This window comes from Arvicanthis niloticus, chromosome 24 (assembly GCF_011762505.2).
Source record: "Arvicanthis niloticus isolate mArvNil1 chromosome 24, mArvNil1.pat.X, whole genome shotgun sequence".
Taxonomy (NCBI): domain Eukaryota; kingdom Metazoa; phylum Chordata; class Mammalia; order Rodentia; family Muridae; genus Arvicanthis; species Arvicanthis niloticus.
Window position 1 is genome coordinate 15,878,484 of NC_133432.1, and position 16,944 is coordinate 15,895,427.

General features: G+C 51.3%; 1 protein-coding gene across 5 annotated transcripts in view; it reads right to left on the reverse strand.

Annotated features, from left to right (window-relative positions):
- Nucleotides 1-272: 272 nt before the first annotated feature.
- Nucleotides 273-16,944, reverse strand: part of Scarb1 (scavenger receptor class B member 1) — a 66,031-nt gene continuing 49,359 nt past the window's right edge. For 2 of the 5 annotated variants that reach the window (XM_076922958.1, XM_076922961.1), the window contains exons 8-13: nt 12,325-12,443; nt 9,991-10,064; nt 7,362-7,413; nt 6,570-6,716; nt 4,122-4,250; nt 273-1,043 (exon numbers count right to left, since the gene is read on the reverse strand). In XM_076922958.1, the coding sequence (XP_076779073.1) occupies nt 4,122-4,250; nt 6,570-6,716; nt 7,362-7,413; nt 9,991-10,064; nt 12,325-12,443 (521 nt within the window). In that variant the 3' untranslated portion in view covers nt 273-1,043. Of the gene's footprint in view, nt 1,044-4,110; nt 4,251-4,976; nt 6,717-7,361; nt 7,414-9,990; nt 10,065-12,324; nt 12,444-16,944 lie in introns of those variants that run through there. The other 3 variants (XM_076922959.1, XM_076922960.1, XM_076922957.1) reach the window with 3 other exon arrangements.

Below are 16,944 nucleotides of genomic sequence, written 5' to 3' on the forward strand. Positions count from 1 at the left end.
AGCCTTCTCCAGACCCTCCTAGATTTGTTACTTATGTAACAAGGATGCTCTGGCCTTGGACACTGACTGTAGGAAGGCCCAGAGGGCTCCACGGGACAGAGAAAGGACAGAGCTAGCCTGTTCTGTTGCATCCAAGTCATGTACCACATTAGGCTTGAGGCCGGTGCTGGCCTCACACCAGAAGACACACTGACATCTATGGAAACACCTACTGACGTGGCCCGGATCCTGGGGCTCCAGCCCTGACCAGCAAACAGTCACAGAAGCCAGCATTGAAACTGTGTAAAGGTTTATTGCTTCAGTCATGAGTTTCTTTCAAAAGATGATAAAATGTCTCTTCCAGTAGAAAAAAAAAGGGGGGGGGGGGTCAGTTGCGGGACGCTGAGCCTCTGTATACCCTACCCTCTGGTGAGGTACACTAGGTGCCAGGAATAGACGGCCCACACCTCTCACTTTGACCCCCATGCCTGAAAAATAAGGACCCTGAGGGGCCTGCCACCTCTGCCACTTACAGTGGACAATTCAGTGTTCAGGTGACATAGCAGAGACTATAGGAAAAGCGCCAGACACAGCTCCAGGGTGTGTGTGCAAATTGGTCAGGACCTGGAACTGCTTGCCTGGCCTCAGTACAAGAGGCCTGATTTATGCTCAGCCCCTAGGAGTGACAGATCTGTCCTCGGTGGGAACTAAGGCTTTCAACTGATGGAGAAAGACAAGAGAAGTCAGGAGCCTGGGCAGGGCCAGCTCCTGCAGGAGGGGCTCATGGCAGCTGCAGTCCCACAGGCTGGCTCAGAGGCCACTTAGAAGAGTGTGCCTGTGGCCCAACAGGCTCACTTGGCAGCGGGTCTGTCCCTGGTCCCTGAGTGTTTTTGCACATGCGTGGGCACACGAGTGCCGCTCGGGCAGGTGTGACATCTGGGGGCTCAGGCTGTGGTACTGGCGGGCTGTCCACTGAGAGAGTCCTCAAGAAGCGGGGTGTAGGGACTGGGTGGCTGGTCTGACCAAGCTATCAGGTTTGGGGGGCTCATAGTGTCTTCGGGACCCTGTGGAGAAAAAAAAGAAGCCGAGTCACAAGCCTGTCACCTAAGCCCTGCCCTGCCCACCCCCCCCCATTCCCACACCACATCCCCTCAGCATGGAAACTACTTCTTGTCCCATTACAGCACTGTCTGCCATGAACCCAGAGATGCCACCCCCTATACACAGGGACTCCTCGGTTATGTAGATCTTTGGGTTCCATCCTCTTCCTTTAGAGATGGGGAAACTGACGCCAGAGAGACTGGCCTGTTACAGTGATAGGGAGAGAGTCCAGAGTGGGTAGATAACACCGTCGCACAGATAAACTAGAAATGGCCTAAATGTCTGTCCACAGGAGGACATGTTTAAAATGCTGTCACAGGACAAGCCAGGGACAGCAGTTAAGATTGGCTCTTGTTCATAGAGGTAAGAGACACCCTCTCAGCAGACTGCTGGCATGGTGGCCTCGGGGGCCTCAGGGACAGTAGAATGTTGGGCAAAGGATACAGAACAGGAAAAGACGGCCCAGGTAAGTCGAGAGACTCCGACTTGAAAAGACTTCCCAACTTGGGAAAATAAATCCAAGGTCAGGATAAGAACACTGGGCATCCCTAACCTGCATCCCCATCCCTCCTCCCCTAGTGGCCGGGAAGGAAACTGCAATCCAAGGCAGGGATAAGAATATTGGGCATCCCTAACCTGCAATCCCCATCCCTTCCCTCCTAGTGGCCGGGAAGGGAACTGCAGGAGGCGTCTTCTTGGACCAAAGCCAGTCCTCCCCCACCCCTCCACCCCCGCCCCCAAGACACAGCACCCTAGCATTCGAGAAAGTCTCACTCGGACTTAAAAAAGGGGTTACTAGGGAGCGAAGCCCAGAGGGAACAACTAAGTAAAAGGCCCTGGCTTCAATCCCTGGCACCACACACAGACAAACAGACACACGGACAGACAAAATCAGAAGTAAAGGGGGGAGGAGACACGAGGCACAATAGCAGTGTACGCTTGGAATCTCAACACTCGGGAGACTGACGCACAAGTTCGAAGCCAGTGTGAGTGGCCCAGAATGCCCTTGTTGCCAGAGAATAAGATGAGAGCTGACTTTAGCTTGGTCTCTCCCATGAAAACCACACACAACAAAGCCACAAGGCACTGGGCAGCCAGGGCAGCCAGGGCAGGTGGGTGGGTGGGCAGACAGATTTCTCCTCCCCTGTCCAGGCTCCTCCCCGTACTGTCTGACAGAGGAGAATTTGGGATGAGAAACAGATCAGAGAGAAGCAGAGGTTCAGAGCATTTCCCTAAATGTTCACAGCACCTGGCCATACAGCCAACCCTGTCTGCCAACCTCCACCCCACCCCTCTTGCTTACAACAACGCCCATCCACCATCCTCCCAGAGGGACGTTATTCATACAATAATACCCTTTGGTCTAGTGGCAACTCTGTTTCCCTTCAACAGCAAACAGCAGCAGCCTTTAGGGACCACCCCCACAGCCAGGTGCCTCACCGAACTTTATTTAGCCAGGCAGTGGGGGGTTGGGTGGGTGGGTAGGGCCGGGACTCCCGGTGTCTACCCCACATGCTGAAGCTGATCCTCAGGGGACTCGCTCTACTCTCCATGGCCCAGGGGAATTTTGAAGCCAAACGAGGATTAGACCAAGCTCAGAAAGTAAAGAGGAAACCCCAATTTTGCTATTAGGGTCTGAACAGGGTTATGGCTGTGTACCTATGGGCTCCAACTGGCTAAAGGGACTATGGAACCTCTGCTTGGAGCCTACAATTGCCCCCTGGGAGTCCCCTATCCTCTTCCTCAGGAACGCCTTACCTGCCCTCTGGCAATACCAAACATTGCCATGACTGAGAGAGACAGCCAGATGCAACAATAACCATCTCCCCAAACCCTTCCTGGAAGCACCACCAGACCAGGGCCCTCCCTCAGCTCCAGGGACACATGGGGACCCACTGAGCTGCAGAGTTCCCCCTACTGGGCCTTGCCCTCCTTCCTCCTCCAGGGAGGTGGTACCCACCAGGACAATCACACAGTCACCAGAGTTCTGCTTTATTTTCTTCTCAAACAGCTGACATGGCTGGAAGTAGCCAGCTGGCCTTGGCGCCAGGAGCCCAGGAGCCCAGGAGCCCAGGAGCCCAGGAGCCCAGGAGCCCAGGAGCCCAGGAGCCCAGGAGCCCAGGAGCCCAGGAGCCCAGGAGCCCAGGAGCCCAGGAGCCCAGGAGCCCAGGAGCCCAGGAGCCCAGGAGCTGAGCTGTGGCCCCACCCCCAGCTCCCTCCAAGGAAGTGTTCACACCCAAGCTGGCTCGAAAGCTAAAATAGCAGCTTCTATTGAGACACAACTCACCTCTGCTAACCCCCAAATTGCAGGGGCCATGGGTCTTCCTGTTCCTTCCCAGACAGGGACACACCCTGTAAGGCTCAGCCTCTCCTGAGCCCTGAGCCCCGAGCCCTGAGCCCTACAGGACTTGGGGCTCTCAGAGAAGTGCTGTCCTGGATCCTTGCAAGGTGGGCTGCTAAGCTATACCTGAATCGGTGGCTCACCATCAGGACCACCCATCCCAGTAAAGCACAGGGCAGACACATGACTTGATCTAAATTCAGACTATATCGACCAGTCTGTCACACACCCTGTGTGCTCGACCATGAAATCCTATCCTCAGGCCCCGGCCTGAGAATGCAGCTGGTGTTTAACCAATGTTTAAATTTCTTCATTTTTAGTCCCTTATTCTAGACTGGAGTCAGTGTGTCCTTTTACACCCTTTGAAGTTCCAAAAAAAAAAAAATACAGTTTTCAAATGCTTTGGGTTATGAGAGTCTCTTGGCTTCCGGGATGCCCAGGGACCTGTATTTAGCAAACTGCAGGGGATGGAACACTGGGAAGCAACTGGCCTAACTTTCATCTTCTAACCAGACCTTGTAAATGAGAGTCAGTGACTGTAGGTCCAAGAAGATGGGACCCACTGAGAAGGCAGGAGGGTGGCTCTCCGTGAGGATGACACCCAGGCAGACTCTATAGGTAGAGAGAGTAGAACAGGTCTACTGGCTATGGATAGGTAGGGTGAGGGTGAGGGTGAGGGCGGGGGTTACCTGGTACGCACCTACAGCTTGGCTTCTTGGAGCACCGTGCCCTTGGCAGCTGGTGACATCAGAGACTCAGAGTAGGCCTGAATGGCCTCCTTATCCTGTGAGCTCTTTTTACTACCACTCCAAAATAAAAAGCATTTCTCCTGGAAGACAACCAAGCTAGTTTATATGGCATGCTGTTGTCACTGGGGTGACGCTGGGTCCCCCAGAAGCAAAGGGACAGAAGAGAACTGCCCTGGAAAACCGGCAAGCAGAAAGTCACCGACAGGAAGCAAGTGGCGGAGATAGCCCACAGCGGGGCAGGCCTGGTGAGTGTTTGGATTTCTCTGGTCTGGATTGGTACGGCTGGAAATGAACCCAGGGCCAGTGGCCCTACTGAGTACAATGGCTTACATCACCTCTTTCCTAAGTCCATGGAGCTTTTCAGTCAGAGGGAAACGTTAACATACATACTCTTGATTTGTTCTCCTTATGAATGGCGCATAACTGAGTATGTTGTTTACCAGTAAGCAGTTAAAAAAAACCCAAGATGCTTAAATGTACAAACACATAGGTGAGACCTAGCTTTATTAGGCCAAGGCTGGTAGGGTATGGCTTGCTTCTTTGGCCTCTGATGAAACCTGCAGAGCAAGCAACCTTGCTCCCAGACCCCAGTGAGACGCCTTCTATTTTTGGGTTCCTCATCTTGTTCCCCCTCTTTCCTTCGATGGTTGACTGGAAAAGCCTGGCTCAGCTCTCACTGGGCAGCAGGAGGGAAGAGGGACACCAGCCAGGAAGCCCAGACGGTGATGTCCACCAGATACTCAAGGTTACAGTAAGCATGGAGAGCCAGTGGCAACCAGATGTCCCTTAGAGATGACAAGAGACCCGGGGCCAGTGCTTGGAAAGGGAAGCAGGGTGCTGGTGACTCCAGAGGAATCAATCCTTCCCTACAGCAAGCAAGCACAAGCAAGCAAGCATGCCTTAAGAAAGAAAGCCAGCCAGCTGGCTGACTGAGGCAGGAGAGCAGGTGGGAAGATCCCCCCGGCACCCCACAAAGCCCAGCCTGTGGCCCCAGGACATCTCAGGTGGGACCCTGTTGGTGGCTCTCCTACAGGTATTCAAAGGTGGTCCGTAGCTCCCCTGGTTGTAGACAGCAACCCTCCCGAATCACAGCTGATGGTCACAGTCCTGTCCCCAAATGCCCTGTTCCATAACTACAGCTATCAGTACCGTGAGGGAATTTGACAATTGTAACCCTAAGATCTATGGACATGATTTACACCACGAGCAGGGTGGGTATCCTTGAGGCCAGAAGTGAACTAAGGTTCTAGTCATGACCCCTTTGACTTCCTGCTTTCAGTGGCTGCATGCCCTGAAATTACATTTCTCATTCATTTTTGCTCCTTTCCTTATGGAAGTCACCCCTACCCCTGTCTGAACCACACGATTCCTTTTTTGAAGTTAAACTTATTTCCCGAAGCAAGATTTCATGTAGCCCAGGCTGGCCTTGATCAAACTTTACATGTAGCCAAGGATGACTTTGAACTTCAGATCCTCCTGCCTCAACCTCCCTCCTGAATGCTGGGGTTATGAGGCATGAGCCATCCCCATGCTTGCTGTGAAATGGTCACCAGATTTAAAAGATTAAACCCGGAAAAGTATTGAGAGAGGCTTTGTGTCTTTTATATTGAATGCATGCTTCCTCTCCTTTTTAAATATTTATGTATTCATTTTATGTGTGTCAGTGTTTTCCATGCAAGTCTGTGCACTGTGTGCGTGCCTTCAGATCACCTGGAACTGGGGTTGTAACAGAAGGTTGCGAAACAGCGAGTGGGTGCCGGGAATCGAACCTGGGTCCTCTGCAAGTAGTAAGTGTTCATAACCACTGAGCCATCCCTCTAGACCTTCTTTTTCAATTTTTTTCATTATTTTTGATCATGAATTTTTTTTTCTGTCATTGAGGACTGAATGCGGGGCCTTGCATTGGCTAAACAAGCACTCTATCCACCCTATCGCTGATGTAAAACTTCAACCTCATATTCTGATATATTTGAGTTAAGCAAAATTTATGACTAATTTCTTTCACTTGTTTCTCTTAGAAAATTTAAGCTCAACATCCTCCCATTTCCATCTCACACCGGCTCTGGCCCCGAGCGTTTCCCTTGGGTAAAATTAACTTTTCTGTTTGGGTTAACCTGGCTTTCATTCGCCTCTCTCACCAGGTCAGCGCCCCGCCCCCCACCTCCACCTTCAGCAGGCACTTCACAGAGACTGCATCCGTGGCACCCACTTGCTGGTCAAATGACTGAGTACCTGTTTCAGCCCAGCACCCACCCGGGAGGGTCCTGGGCCTTCCAGGACATGTAGAGAAAAGTTAGTGCAGGATGCGAGAAAGTTGGGAAAGTGACAGCTAGCTGCAGGAGACAAATGCCGGCTGCAACCGGAGCAGAGACCCGAGCCTGGCCGCCCCGCCAACTTACCTGGCTGCGCAGCTGGTATATGACTGGCACCAGCAATAGGAGGCCTCCAAGCCCCAGCAGCACATACTGCGCATATTGAAGAATCTGGGGCATCAGCACCAACTGCGTGTAGAACGTGTTCAGGGGCTTGCCTCCCATCGCCCCGCTCTGCAGAAGAAAGGACAAGCTGCACGCCGCGTCTCCAGGCACCCTCCCCCTGTGCCCTGCCCCACCCCGCCCCAACTCTGAACAGACCGCCTCAGGGGCGCTTTTGCTAGAAGTCCAACGAGAACTACATTTCCCAGAAGCCCTTGCTGTTGGCACGCCCATGTAAGGAGGCACTGGCGAATGGAAGGTGGATCTGGCCACCAGCCTTCTCGCACAAGAGTCATCTCTTTCGCTGGTTAGAATCTGGTCTTAAGACCCGAAGGGCTACGAGAAAGATCAAGAAGGCTGCAGGGTGGCCTGGCGCCGATTTCCATCTCCGCTCACCCCTCAGGGGCCATTAACAAAACCTGGAGATGGCTCAGTGATTAAGAGCGCAGGCTGGTCTTCAAGAGAACCCAGTCTTCATTCTCGGCATCCACTTGATGGCTCACAACCATCTGTAATTCCAGTTCCAGGAGATCTGATGCTTGGCTTTTGTGGGTACCAGGCACTCACGTGATACACATACATCCATACAGGCAGGCAAAACATTTAAATAGCTAAATTTACGTACCGGAAGTTAACCTAACATTAGCATCAAAGTGAAATAAAAGCCTCAGCTAACATGCAGAGTCCCCAGACTCCCGTCTACCTTCATCGACTCACCTGTTCGAACCACAGCAACGGCAGGACTACTGGCTCGATCTTCCCTGTTTGCCTGGAAACAAGGGATGCAAAGTGAGTGACCGAGGGATGGAAGCTATGTTTGGGGTTCGGGGTGTCATGTTGCTCAGTGGGAGAGCTTCTGGTTATCATTTGCAAGGCCTTGGCTCAATTCAAAACGCTTCGCAAGAAAATGAGACAGAAAGATGTAAGGGAGCTTGGGAAGTTCAGTATAGTTGACTATCCTTAGCCAAGTTTGAGGCCAGCCTGGGCTACATGAAACCCTGATTCAAAGAAATGAATTAAGGGGCGTGGCAAGGCTCAGCTGAGTGGGTAACAGTGCTTGCTGCTAAGCCTGAAGACCTGAGTTCCATCCCAGGACCCATAAGGTGAAAAAGGATCCCTTAAGTTGTCACAAGCCGACATGTACATTGTGGCATGCACCTGTACACACACACACACACACACACACACACACACACTACAACTAAAAATGGGGCTAGAGAGATAGCTCAGTGGTTAAGAGGTCCTGAGTTCAATTCCCAGCAAGCACATGGTGGCTCACAACCATCTGTTATGGCATCTGATGCTCTCTCTTCTGGCACACAGGTGTGCATGCAGACAAATCACTCTACATAAAATACATAAATATAACTTTAAAAGTAAATCAGAATGTCTGGGTGTGGTGGCACACGCCTTTAAGCCCAGCCTTTGGGAGGCAGAGATAGGCAGATCTCCATGAGTTCGAGGTCAACCTGGTCTACAAAGTGAGTTCCAGGGCAACTAAGGCTACTAACACAGAGAAACCCTGTCTCAAAGAGCCAAATAGTAATAATACTACTACCAATAAAAAAAAATAAATAATAGAGTCTCCTCCCACTGAAGCCTGGGTGGCTGCCCTGCTGCTATCTACAGTGGAACCTGACCGTACCACATGGGTCCAGATCCAGCAAGTACTTTAACACTCCCAGAAGCTAGAGGAGAAGCTGTCACGGGGCTGGGTATGGTACTGTGGGTAAAGCATTTGCTGCTCAGGCTTGGGAACCTGAGGCCAGATCCCAGAAGCTAGGCTAAAAGCTGTGTGGCTTTGAGCCTCTGACCCCAGGGCTGAGCCGGATAGCAGCTGTCTGGGGCTTCCATGAGAATTCCTGTCTCAAGGGAAGAAAGGGAAGAGGGCTGAAACAGGACACACGGCTTCCTCTTCTGGCCTCTGGATGAACCGCCTTCCTCACCAAAAACCAAAACCCAAAACATCCACAACACCAACAAGAAACAAAGATTAAAAAAAAAAAAAAACCAAAAAAACCAAAAAACCCAAACAAACCATCCCCAGCCACAGGAGCTGGGAGGCGTGAGCAGGCTGTATCCTGAGCTGAGGCTGAGGAGCTGGGGTTGTAGCAGTAACAGCTGGGTTGTAGCAACGGCACCGCACTAGACTTTGGTTCCCTACCGTGACAGATGCTGACAGTGCTGAATACACTGCAGACAGGGAACAAAGATTTGCATCTCTGACCCCTCCCCATAAATCTATAAAGATTCTAAAGAGTGTTTGACACAGTGGAACAAATCAATGTTTGGACGCTGACCTCAGGAACTCAAGCCCGTGGCCAGCCCACTTTGGTCTCCGGTTTCAAGAGCCCGGATGAGCCAGATCAAGTGGCCAGGTTCAAGGCGGTGATAGACTGGCTATAGAGGGAGGTCAAGAGAGGTCTGGGCTATCTATTGAGACCTCAAAACTGAAGAGATTTGGGGGTGTAATTCAGTGAAAGAGTTGTTTTCTAGTATGCACGAGGTCCTGGTGTGTGTATGTGTAGAAATCTGGTGATTCCTGGACTCTGGACCATAAAACCCACATCCTTCTCAGTGGTTTCCAGACATGTGATCTGTGATGCTGATGAGTGGTTGTGGGTCCTTTTTTTCTTTTTTTCAAAGATTTACTTATTTGTTTTATGTATATGAGTACACTGTAGCTGTCTTGACACACCAGAAGAGGGCACCACATCCTATTACAGATGGTTGTGAGCCACTGTGTGGTGGCTGGGAATTGAACTCAGGACCTCTGGAAGAGCCTTCTGTGCTCTTAACCACTGAGCCATCTCTCCAGTCCCAAGGCTGAACTCTTATTACCATGCTTCTGCCTGGCAAGCAGGGAATGGGGGCGGGAGGACTCTCGGTCTCACTCTGTACATTACACATAGCTAAAAATAAAGTAAACCCAGGGAATGGTTGTTGAGAACACTGGATGCTCTTCTAGAGGACCCAGGTTCAATTCTCAACACCCGTACAGTGGGTCACAACTCTGTCTAACTCCAGGTCCCTGGGATCCCATGCCCTCTTCTGGCCTCTGTGGTTCTTGCACTTACATGATGCACAGACATACAAGCAGGCAAATCCATTCTACTACAGGGAGACAGTTTGACTAATGGGAGAAGAGACCTTAGGCATGGAGGGTTGAAGGAGCCTCAGGATGCAGCCTGGGTCTCCATCCAGAGCAATGACACTGTCACAGGAAAAGAGAGGTGGGTGGATCCTGACGCTTGGGCCCTGCCTCGTCCTGTGCCTTGCATCCACCAATGCAGGAAGCCTCCTGGCCCCTGAAGTTTTCAGAAGCCTCCGCCCCAACTCCACTCACCCAACACCCTTGACAGATTTGATGTAGAGGCTTAGCTGCATCTTCACAGAACAGTTCATGGGAATTCCAGTGACCTAGATCATAAAACAGTAGAGATATAAGACCCTGTGGAGGGTAGAGGGAGGCTCCAGCCTGCTCCAGTCCCAAGGGACCCTTATCCACTTAATCCAGGTAACACGCACTGGGGCATCTACACTTCTAGAAATTTCACACACACCCACTGGGCTCTCCTTCAGGAAATACATGTTTCTCAGAGGGATCAGCTATCTCAAGATGCCCTCTCTAGAGCCACTTGTCACCAGAGGGATGACCCTGCCCCCAATCTGGGTGTTTGTCTGGGGACAGAATTTCATGTGGTCCAGGCTGGACTCCTACTTGCTATGTAGCCAAGGATGACCCTGAACTCCAGATCTTCCGGTCTCCACCTCTGAGGGCGTGGCTTATGCCTAACTTTACCCGGGGCTGGGATGGAAGCCAGGCCTCTTTACAGGATGGTAGGTTGAGCACTCTACCTACTAAGCCATACACCCAGCCCTCACGATTGCTGCCTAAGACAGTGACTCCCAAGTGTGGGTCATGGGCAGTCAGGATGCTTTTTCCTCTCTGTTTACATTTCCCAGTGGCTCAGGGGACCAAATGAAGGGCCTGGTCCAGGGTGAGTAGGTTTAATCACACACCAGCTGTCTGCCTGTTTCCCCGTTAGTTGTAACTATGTAGCATCCTGGTGCTTCCTAGCAGAGGTGACAACAGAAACTTTCCTGCATGCAACTCTATTTTTAAAATGAGATGCTTAAAAAAAAATTACACTGGAGAGATGGCTCAGCGGTTAAGAGCATTGTCTGCTCTTCCAGAGGTCCTGAGTTCAATTCCCAGCAACCACATAGTGGCTCACAACCATCTGGAATGGGATCCCTGATGCCCTCTTCTGCTGTGTCTGAAAAGAGTGACAGTGTACTCACATACAATACATTCAAAACAAAAAAAATCACTAGGAGACTTGACAGGTATTATTTAAATCAGGAAGAAGGTTATAGAATGGAATGAGAAAAGGTTGGTGAAAAGAGACCTCGGTTTGATGCTGTTAGCCCTGCCCAGATCATGAGACTCTTAGAAGATTGATGGGAGGCAGGAGGCCACCTCTCAGATTGTAATCACCCACAGTAGAAGGCCAGGACACGGCCTTTTATTTGAGCCCAGCGCACCCAGGTCCCTCCTGCCCGCCAGGGCAAAGGCCTCCAGAAACCTGATATGACTTTTGGACAGAGGCATGGGTATCCTAACCGTGCGTACCATGGGTGGGCCCAGTGACCCTCTCCAGGAAGTCTGCCAGGGTAGGTGCCCAGTGTTGGTCTTGGAACCTGAGTTCTGTGGGTAGGGGAGGGGGTCCCCCATTTTCTAAGCTAGTGTGTTGGCCTCACTATACCACAACCCTTTGCATAGACAGTTAATACCAGATACCTCCGTACTCTGGGAGTCTAAAGCATGTATCTGCCCCAGGGAGAGAGGCTCACATGACAGGTCCCCAGTCAACAACCAGGCCCCTATCCTGAGGGGCTTTCCTGATATAAAACACCTACCCTACGTGTCAAGTTCCCTGTTGAGGACCTAAGCACAACCTGGGGAAGACTTCAGATATCTTCCTCCCATGTGCCCACCCTTCCTCTGCGACAGCCCTCAACTGTGAGCCAGGCATGAAGACACACTTGGAAGCCAAGGCAGGAAGATTGCAAGTTCAAAGCCAGCTGGAGGCACAGCTCAGAATCAGAACGTCAGCCTTGTGTGTTCAAGACCCGGGGTTCCATCCCCACCCAGTAAAACAAAAATGGTTTTCACAAAATGCCTTCAGGGCGTCAGGGGTAGCCACATAGAGCAGAAACCCAGAGGGTCCCCAGGTGAAGACACCAACTTGGATTGGATACATCTTCTAGTGACCAGAGGCAGAGAGAAGTTAACACAGGACAAATTCCTCACACTGATTTCTCTGTGAGACACTGTGACCCGTGCTGATGTCTCAAAATCTTTAGTGTCTTGACACTGTCAAGGGTATCTCTGATGAAGGAGACGTCCCGGCTGATATTTCTTAATTAATTTACTATCTTATATCTTTTTTATAGGCCCCAATAAAGAAGTAATGATATCATTGAACTCTGGAATTGGGGTAAAGTAAGACCTTGATGACTCGAGGTTCTAGGAGCAGCCACTGTGGAAGGAACTGAACTCCTCTGCCTCAGTTGGAGCCAGCTTTGTCCTGGGGGACGGGGATGGGGGGGAGGGCAGTGGCCAGTGGCAATCTATGGGAACTGGCCCCAGACACTAGCGGGACCCAGAGCTTACCGGATGGACATCTAGGAACATGGAATGTTCCTTTGGGTCAGGGTTCAGACCAAGAACAGCTTCTGACAGCACAGGGTCGGCATTGTAGAAGTGGGGCTGAGAGAGAAACAGAGGCGCACCTGGAGGAAGGGAAGAGAGGAGTCAGAAGACAGGAGCGCCATGTTGGCCTGGCAAGGGATGCAGGGATGCGAACACTGGTGACCAGACAGGGAGAATCGTTCCTTCATTGTGCAAAGAAGCTGAGCACAACACAGGACCCAGGGAGGGTGGCTGGAGCCAGGGTGGCTGATTCCAGTGTTGGGGGTGGGGGTGAGTGGGTGGAGGAAGGGAGAGAGCAGCTGCTACCAGGCAAGGGAAAGGCATTCTGGGTAGGAGTGTGGTGGAGTTGAGAGCTCAGACACAGAGATTCAAGGCCCACAACCCCACTCCCAGGTCTGGAGGTGCATCAGTGAATCACGAAAGATGGAGGTGGAAAGGAAAATTAAGGTCATATGAATTTGGGAGTGAATGTCAAGCCAGGCACACAGACTGCTTCTGCAGGCATTGTAGCTCAGGGGTGCACATGAGTGGGTCTCTAACATCCATAGGAATGGAGGGGACAGCACCGTTGAGAGATTCTCACCCAGGACCCTGAGGTGGGGACCTTACCACCAACCCAACAAGGTGGCCCAACCCAGCCATCTCAGGACAAGGGCCTGGTGTGTGAGTTACATGTCTCCCTGGGGAGGCTACAAGAGGCTCCAGGGCAACTGATCCACTGGGGGAATTGTGTTTTCCCTAGGCCTGGTGGCACACACCTTTAATCCCAACACAAAAGAGGCAGAGACAGGTAGATCTCGGAGTTTGAGGCCAGCCTGGCCTGCATAGCTAGTTCCAGGATAGCTAAGACTACACAGAGAAGTTCTGTCTCAAAAAAACAACAAACAGGGCTGGAGAGATGGCTCAGTGGTTAAGAGCACCGACTGATCTTCCAGAGGTCCTGAGTTCAATTCCCAGCAACCACAAGGTGGCTCACAACCATCTGTAATGGGATCTGATGCCCTCTTCTAGTGTGTCTGAAGACAGCTACAGTGTACTCATATGCTTTTAAAATAAATAAATGAATCTTTAAAAAAAAGTTCCATTTTTTAAGCCTTTATATTTCACGAACTCTAAAATTAAAGATGGAAAACTTTGAGGGCTGGAGAGGCGTTTCAGCAGATAAGAGGGTTCCCGCTCTTGCAGAGGGCATGGGTTCAGTTACCAGCACCTACATCAGAAGGCTCAGAACCGCCTGTATCTCCAGTAGCTTGGGGTCCGCAGGGCCCAGCACTAAACACAGAGAATACATCACATAGTTAAAAATAAAATAACTCTTTAAAATCCAAAGTCATGCGGGATAGCATATCCCTTTAATCAGGAGGCAGAGGCAGGTGGCGCTCTGAGTTCCGTCCCAGTCTGGTCTCCAAGAAAATCTACTGCTTGAAGCCAACCCCTACTTCTTGCCCCCAATCCCGGCCGCCATGGTCATCTTCAAGGGCAGGTGTCGGGCACAAGGGTGCTGCATCTGTGGTAGACTTGGCAGACAATGGCCTAGCCAGGAGGCACGTGTGGGCGGAGATGCCGCAAAGAACAAGGATCATCGAGAATCCAGGTGAAATCCAGGTGAATCCTAGAACCTTTGAGGCTCCAGAGAGACACCCGAGTCCTGTCAGAAAGACAGGTGAAGGGTCCTCAGAGAGGCCTTCAAGTACTCAGGATAACACAACACCAAGGATAAAACAGAACAGAAAAGAGACCTGATCAGTCTCTGAAGCCTAACATCACCTCCGTGGACCCACTAAAGTCACTCAGCGGCACACCGCCTCCTATTTGGAAAACCCTATCTATCCTTCCAACCAAACTGTGAAAGGAGGCACCAACAAACACCAGCAACCCATTTCTTTCAGAGAGATGCTATGGATCCTGAGGAAATGAAGCCACCACCTAACCAGACCTGGAAGCACAGATTCCAAGGGACTGTCACGGCTGCCAACACAGAGACCTGCTGCAGATGGCACACCCGTGTAGCTTTCTAACAACAGGTGTGGTTCATCTTTTTTTTTTTTTTTTTTTTAATTTCCAAACACCCTCAGAGAGACTCACCCGGGCAATAAGCATAATTAATTTATAGCTTTATGGCCCATGTATCCAGACTTAACTGCTCAGGATTACCCCAGTTGTGATTAAGGGGCGCTTCAGGAAAGATCCAAGGTGCTCCCAAGACAAGAACATGAGACACGGGGAGTCCTGAGTCCAAGAATTTCTCGTGACCCAGAAAGGGAAACCCATGTGCATTCTTTATCTTCAGATAAAATGCCACAGAAAATCAGACTCGGATGCACTCCTATCACAGCGTGTGCGAGAATGTTCTAGAAGCACCCTTGTAATGGTGAAATGCCAAAAGAAAGCGCCATGATCCAGGAAGGAGTGAAGCAAGCAGAGTTATCCCCACCATGGAACACTACACAACAATCTAGGCTATCGCCTGCTATCTCGAAGATTTACCGTATATATAAACATGATAGCACGAGGCCTCAGGGAACCAGGGAGAAAGAACTCAGTCGTGACTCCAGCTATGTAAACACTAATGCCAGGCAGAGAGCTGAGAGACCAAAAGTCAGGCCAGTGGACAGGAGGAACAGGAAGGAGAGATGCTGGGTGTGGCAAGATCTGCCTCTTTGTGGGGTTTGTTGGCCACACAGCTCTGTTCCCTACCACTTGAACCCCTGTCTCTCTTCCCCTTTCTTGTTCTTGTCCCATTTAAAAGAGCAAGCTTTAGGGGTCGGGGAAAACAGTTCTGTCCGTTAAGAGCTTCCTGTGCGAGTGTGAGAATCCTAGTTCAGGTCCCCAGCAGTGCCACATCTGTAACCTCAGCACTGAGAGACAGAGACCGTTGGATCCCTGGAGCTGACAAGGCCCAGGATTCGTGATTGAGAATCTGTCTCAAAAAATTAAAACAAATAGAGAGTGTTGAAGGAAGACACCCACCTCTGGCCTCCATCCACGCATGCGCCTGCACACACCTCCCTCATGCTTATAACTCACAGTCTTCCCCCCCCCCAAAAAAAAAACAACAAGCTACAGACACAACTACACTTAGACTCTCTCACAATGCTGAAATTCTGTCCCTGACAGCAGAGTTCTGTGGGATGTGGGCCTGTTGCTGCCCCTGCGGTGTGTGTGACCTAGCCCGGCCAATCAGCACAGTGTTACTCTGGTCTCACTGACTAGGTCATTGCTGGACCAATTGAACCAAGCCCTGGGATTTTTGCTGGAGCAAGGAGTAGCAGCTCAACCAAGTGTGGAAGGGAAGGCAGAGCTGGGTTTGTGAGTGAAACTTCCTGCCCACAGGCAAGCCCTGGACCCCATGTCTGTGTAGGGTTCTACCTTAGAAGCCTGAATCCCACTAACCAGCAAGTTCCCAGTTAGGCCAGGCACCTGCCACCTGCTACAGATGTCTGAGGGCTCTGCATAGCAGGTGACAGGGAAAATCCCAGACTTCGGTCATCATCTCTTGGCTTCTCTTCTTCCCACCCCTGTGGCAGTATCCCCAGAGCCTGCTTCTCTGGCTCTAAGACAGCGTTTCACCCAAACAGGCTTTGAAAATCAGACCCAGTCAGAGAGAGGTCCCATCCCACCAACCAGCTAGCCTCAGGCCTTCTAGGTTTTAGAACAGGCATTCCCCTGTCTCTGCAAATTTCAACACTCTGTGAACAGAGTGTTCACTACTGTAAGGTCATGCATGTATGCTCAGGGGCTGGGGAGGGCAGGGAGCATGGCTACAGGGTTTTCAGCCCAAGGAAGAGACAGGCAGGGGAAGGTTAAATAAATACCATCGACAGCCATGAGCAAGCCAATAGGAAAGCACAGAGAGAGTGTACCAGAGAACGGCTGGAGGGCCAGAGGGGACGGAAGTTCAGGCAGAGCATCTGGGAGGATACGATCAGGATCAGAGGAAGCTTTTAATTTCAGTTTGATTTACATCTGGGGCAAAAAGGAGCTGGCACGCGAGCACGGGAGAGCACGGGAGAGCACGGGAGAGCACGGGACCACAGTGGAAGACTCAGGAAGAAGGTGGGCGGTTAGAACACCCTGTGTGGGAGGTACTTAGAGCTGCCTGGGCCTGACCACCAGGTGAGGGGTGAGAGGTGTGGCATGCAGCTGACACCCAAGTAGTACAAATTGAGCAACAGCGGCAGGGTCTGGCAGAGGATTAGAACGCAAAGCAGGCGTGCCAGGCAGGGGACACAGCCAGTACCAAGATTCACACCCAACTCGGCTGAAGAGGAGAGTTTTACACAACAGGAGAGTGTCCAGTTTGACTGAAGGACAGGACTCTGCCAAGCCCTTGTTCCCCAGCAGGTGAATGGCCACAGGGGATGTTCCACCCACGTCCTAGTGGGCAAAGAAGTTACAGCCATCAGGATATAGATCAGCTGTCATTCAGACTCTGGTCTCACAGTGGCCTCCACCCAGTCAGTCTCTGGGGTCCCGAAAACTATGGGTTGGGCATAGGACGGAGTACTTTGGGGGGATCTGGTGTCGGGGTACATGCCTTCCATCCTGGTACCTCAGAAGGCAGAGGCAGGAAGGATGCAC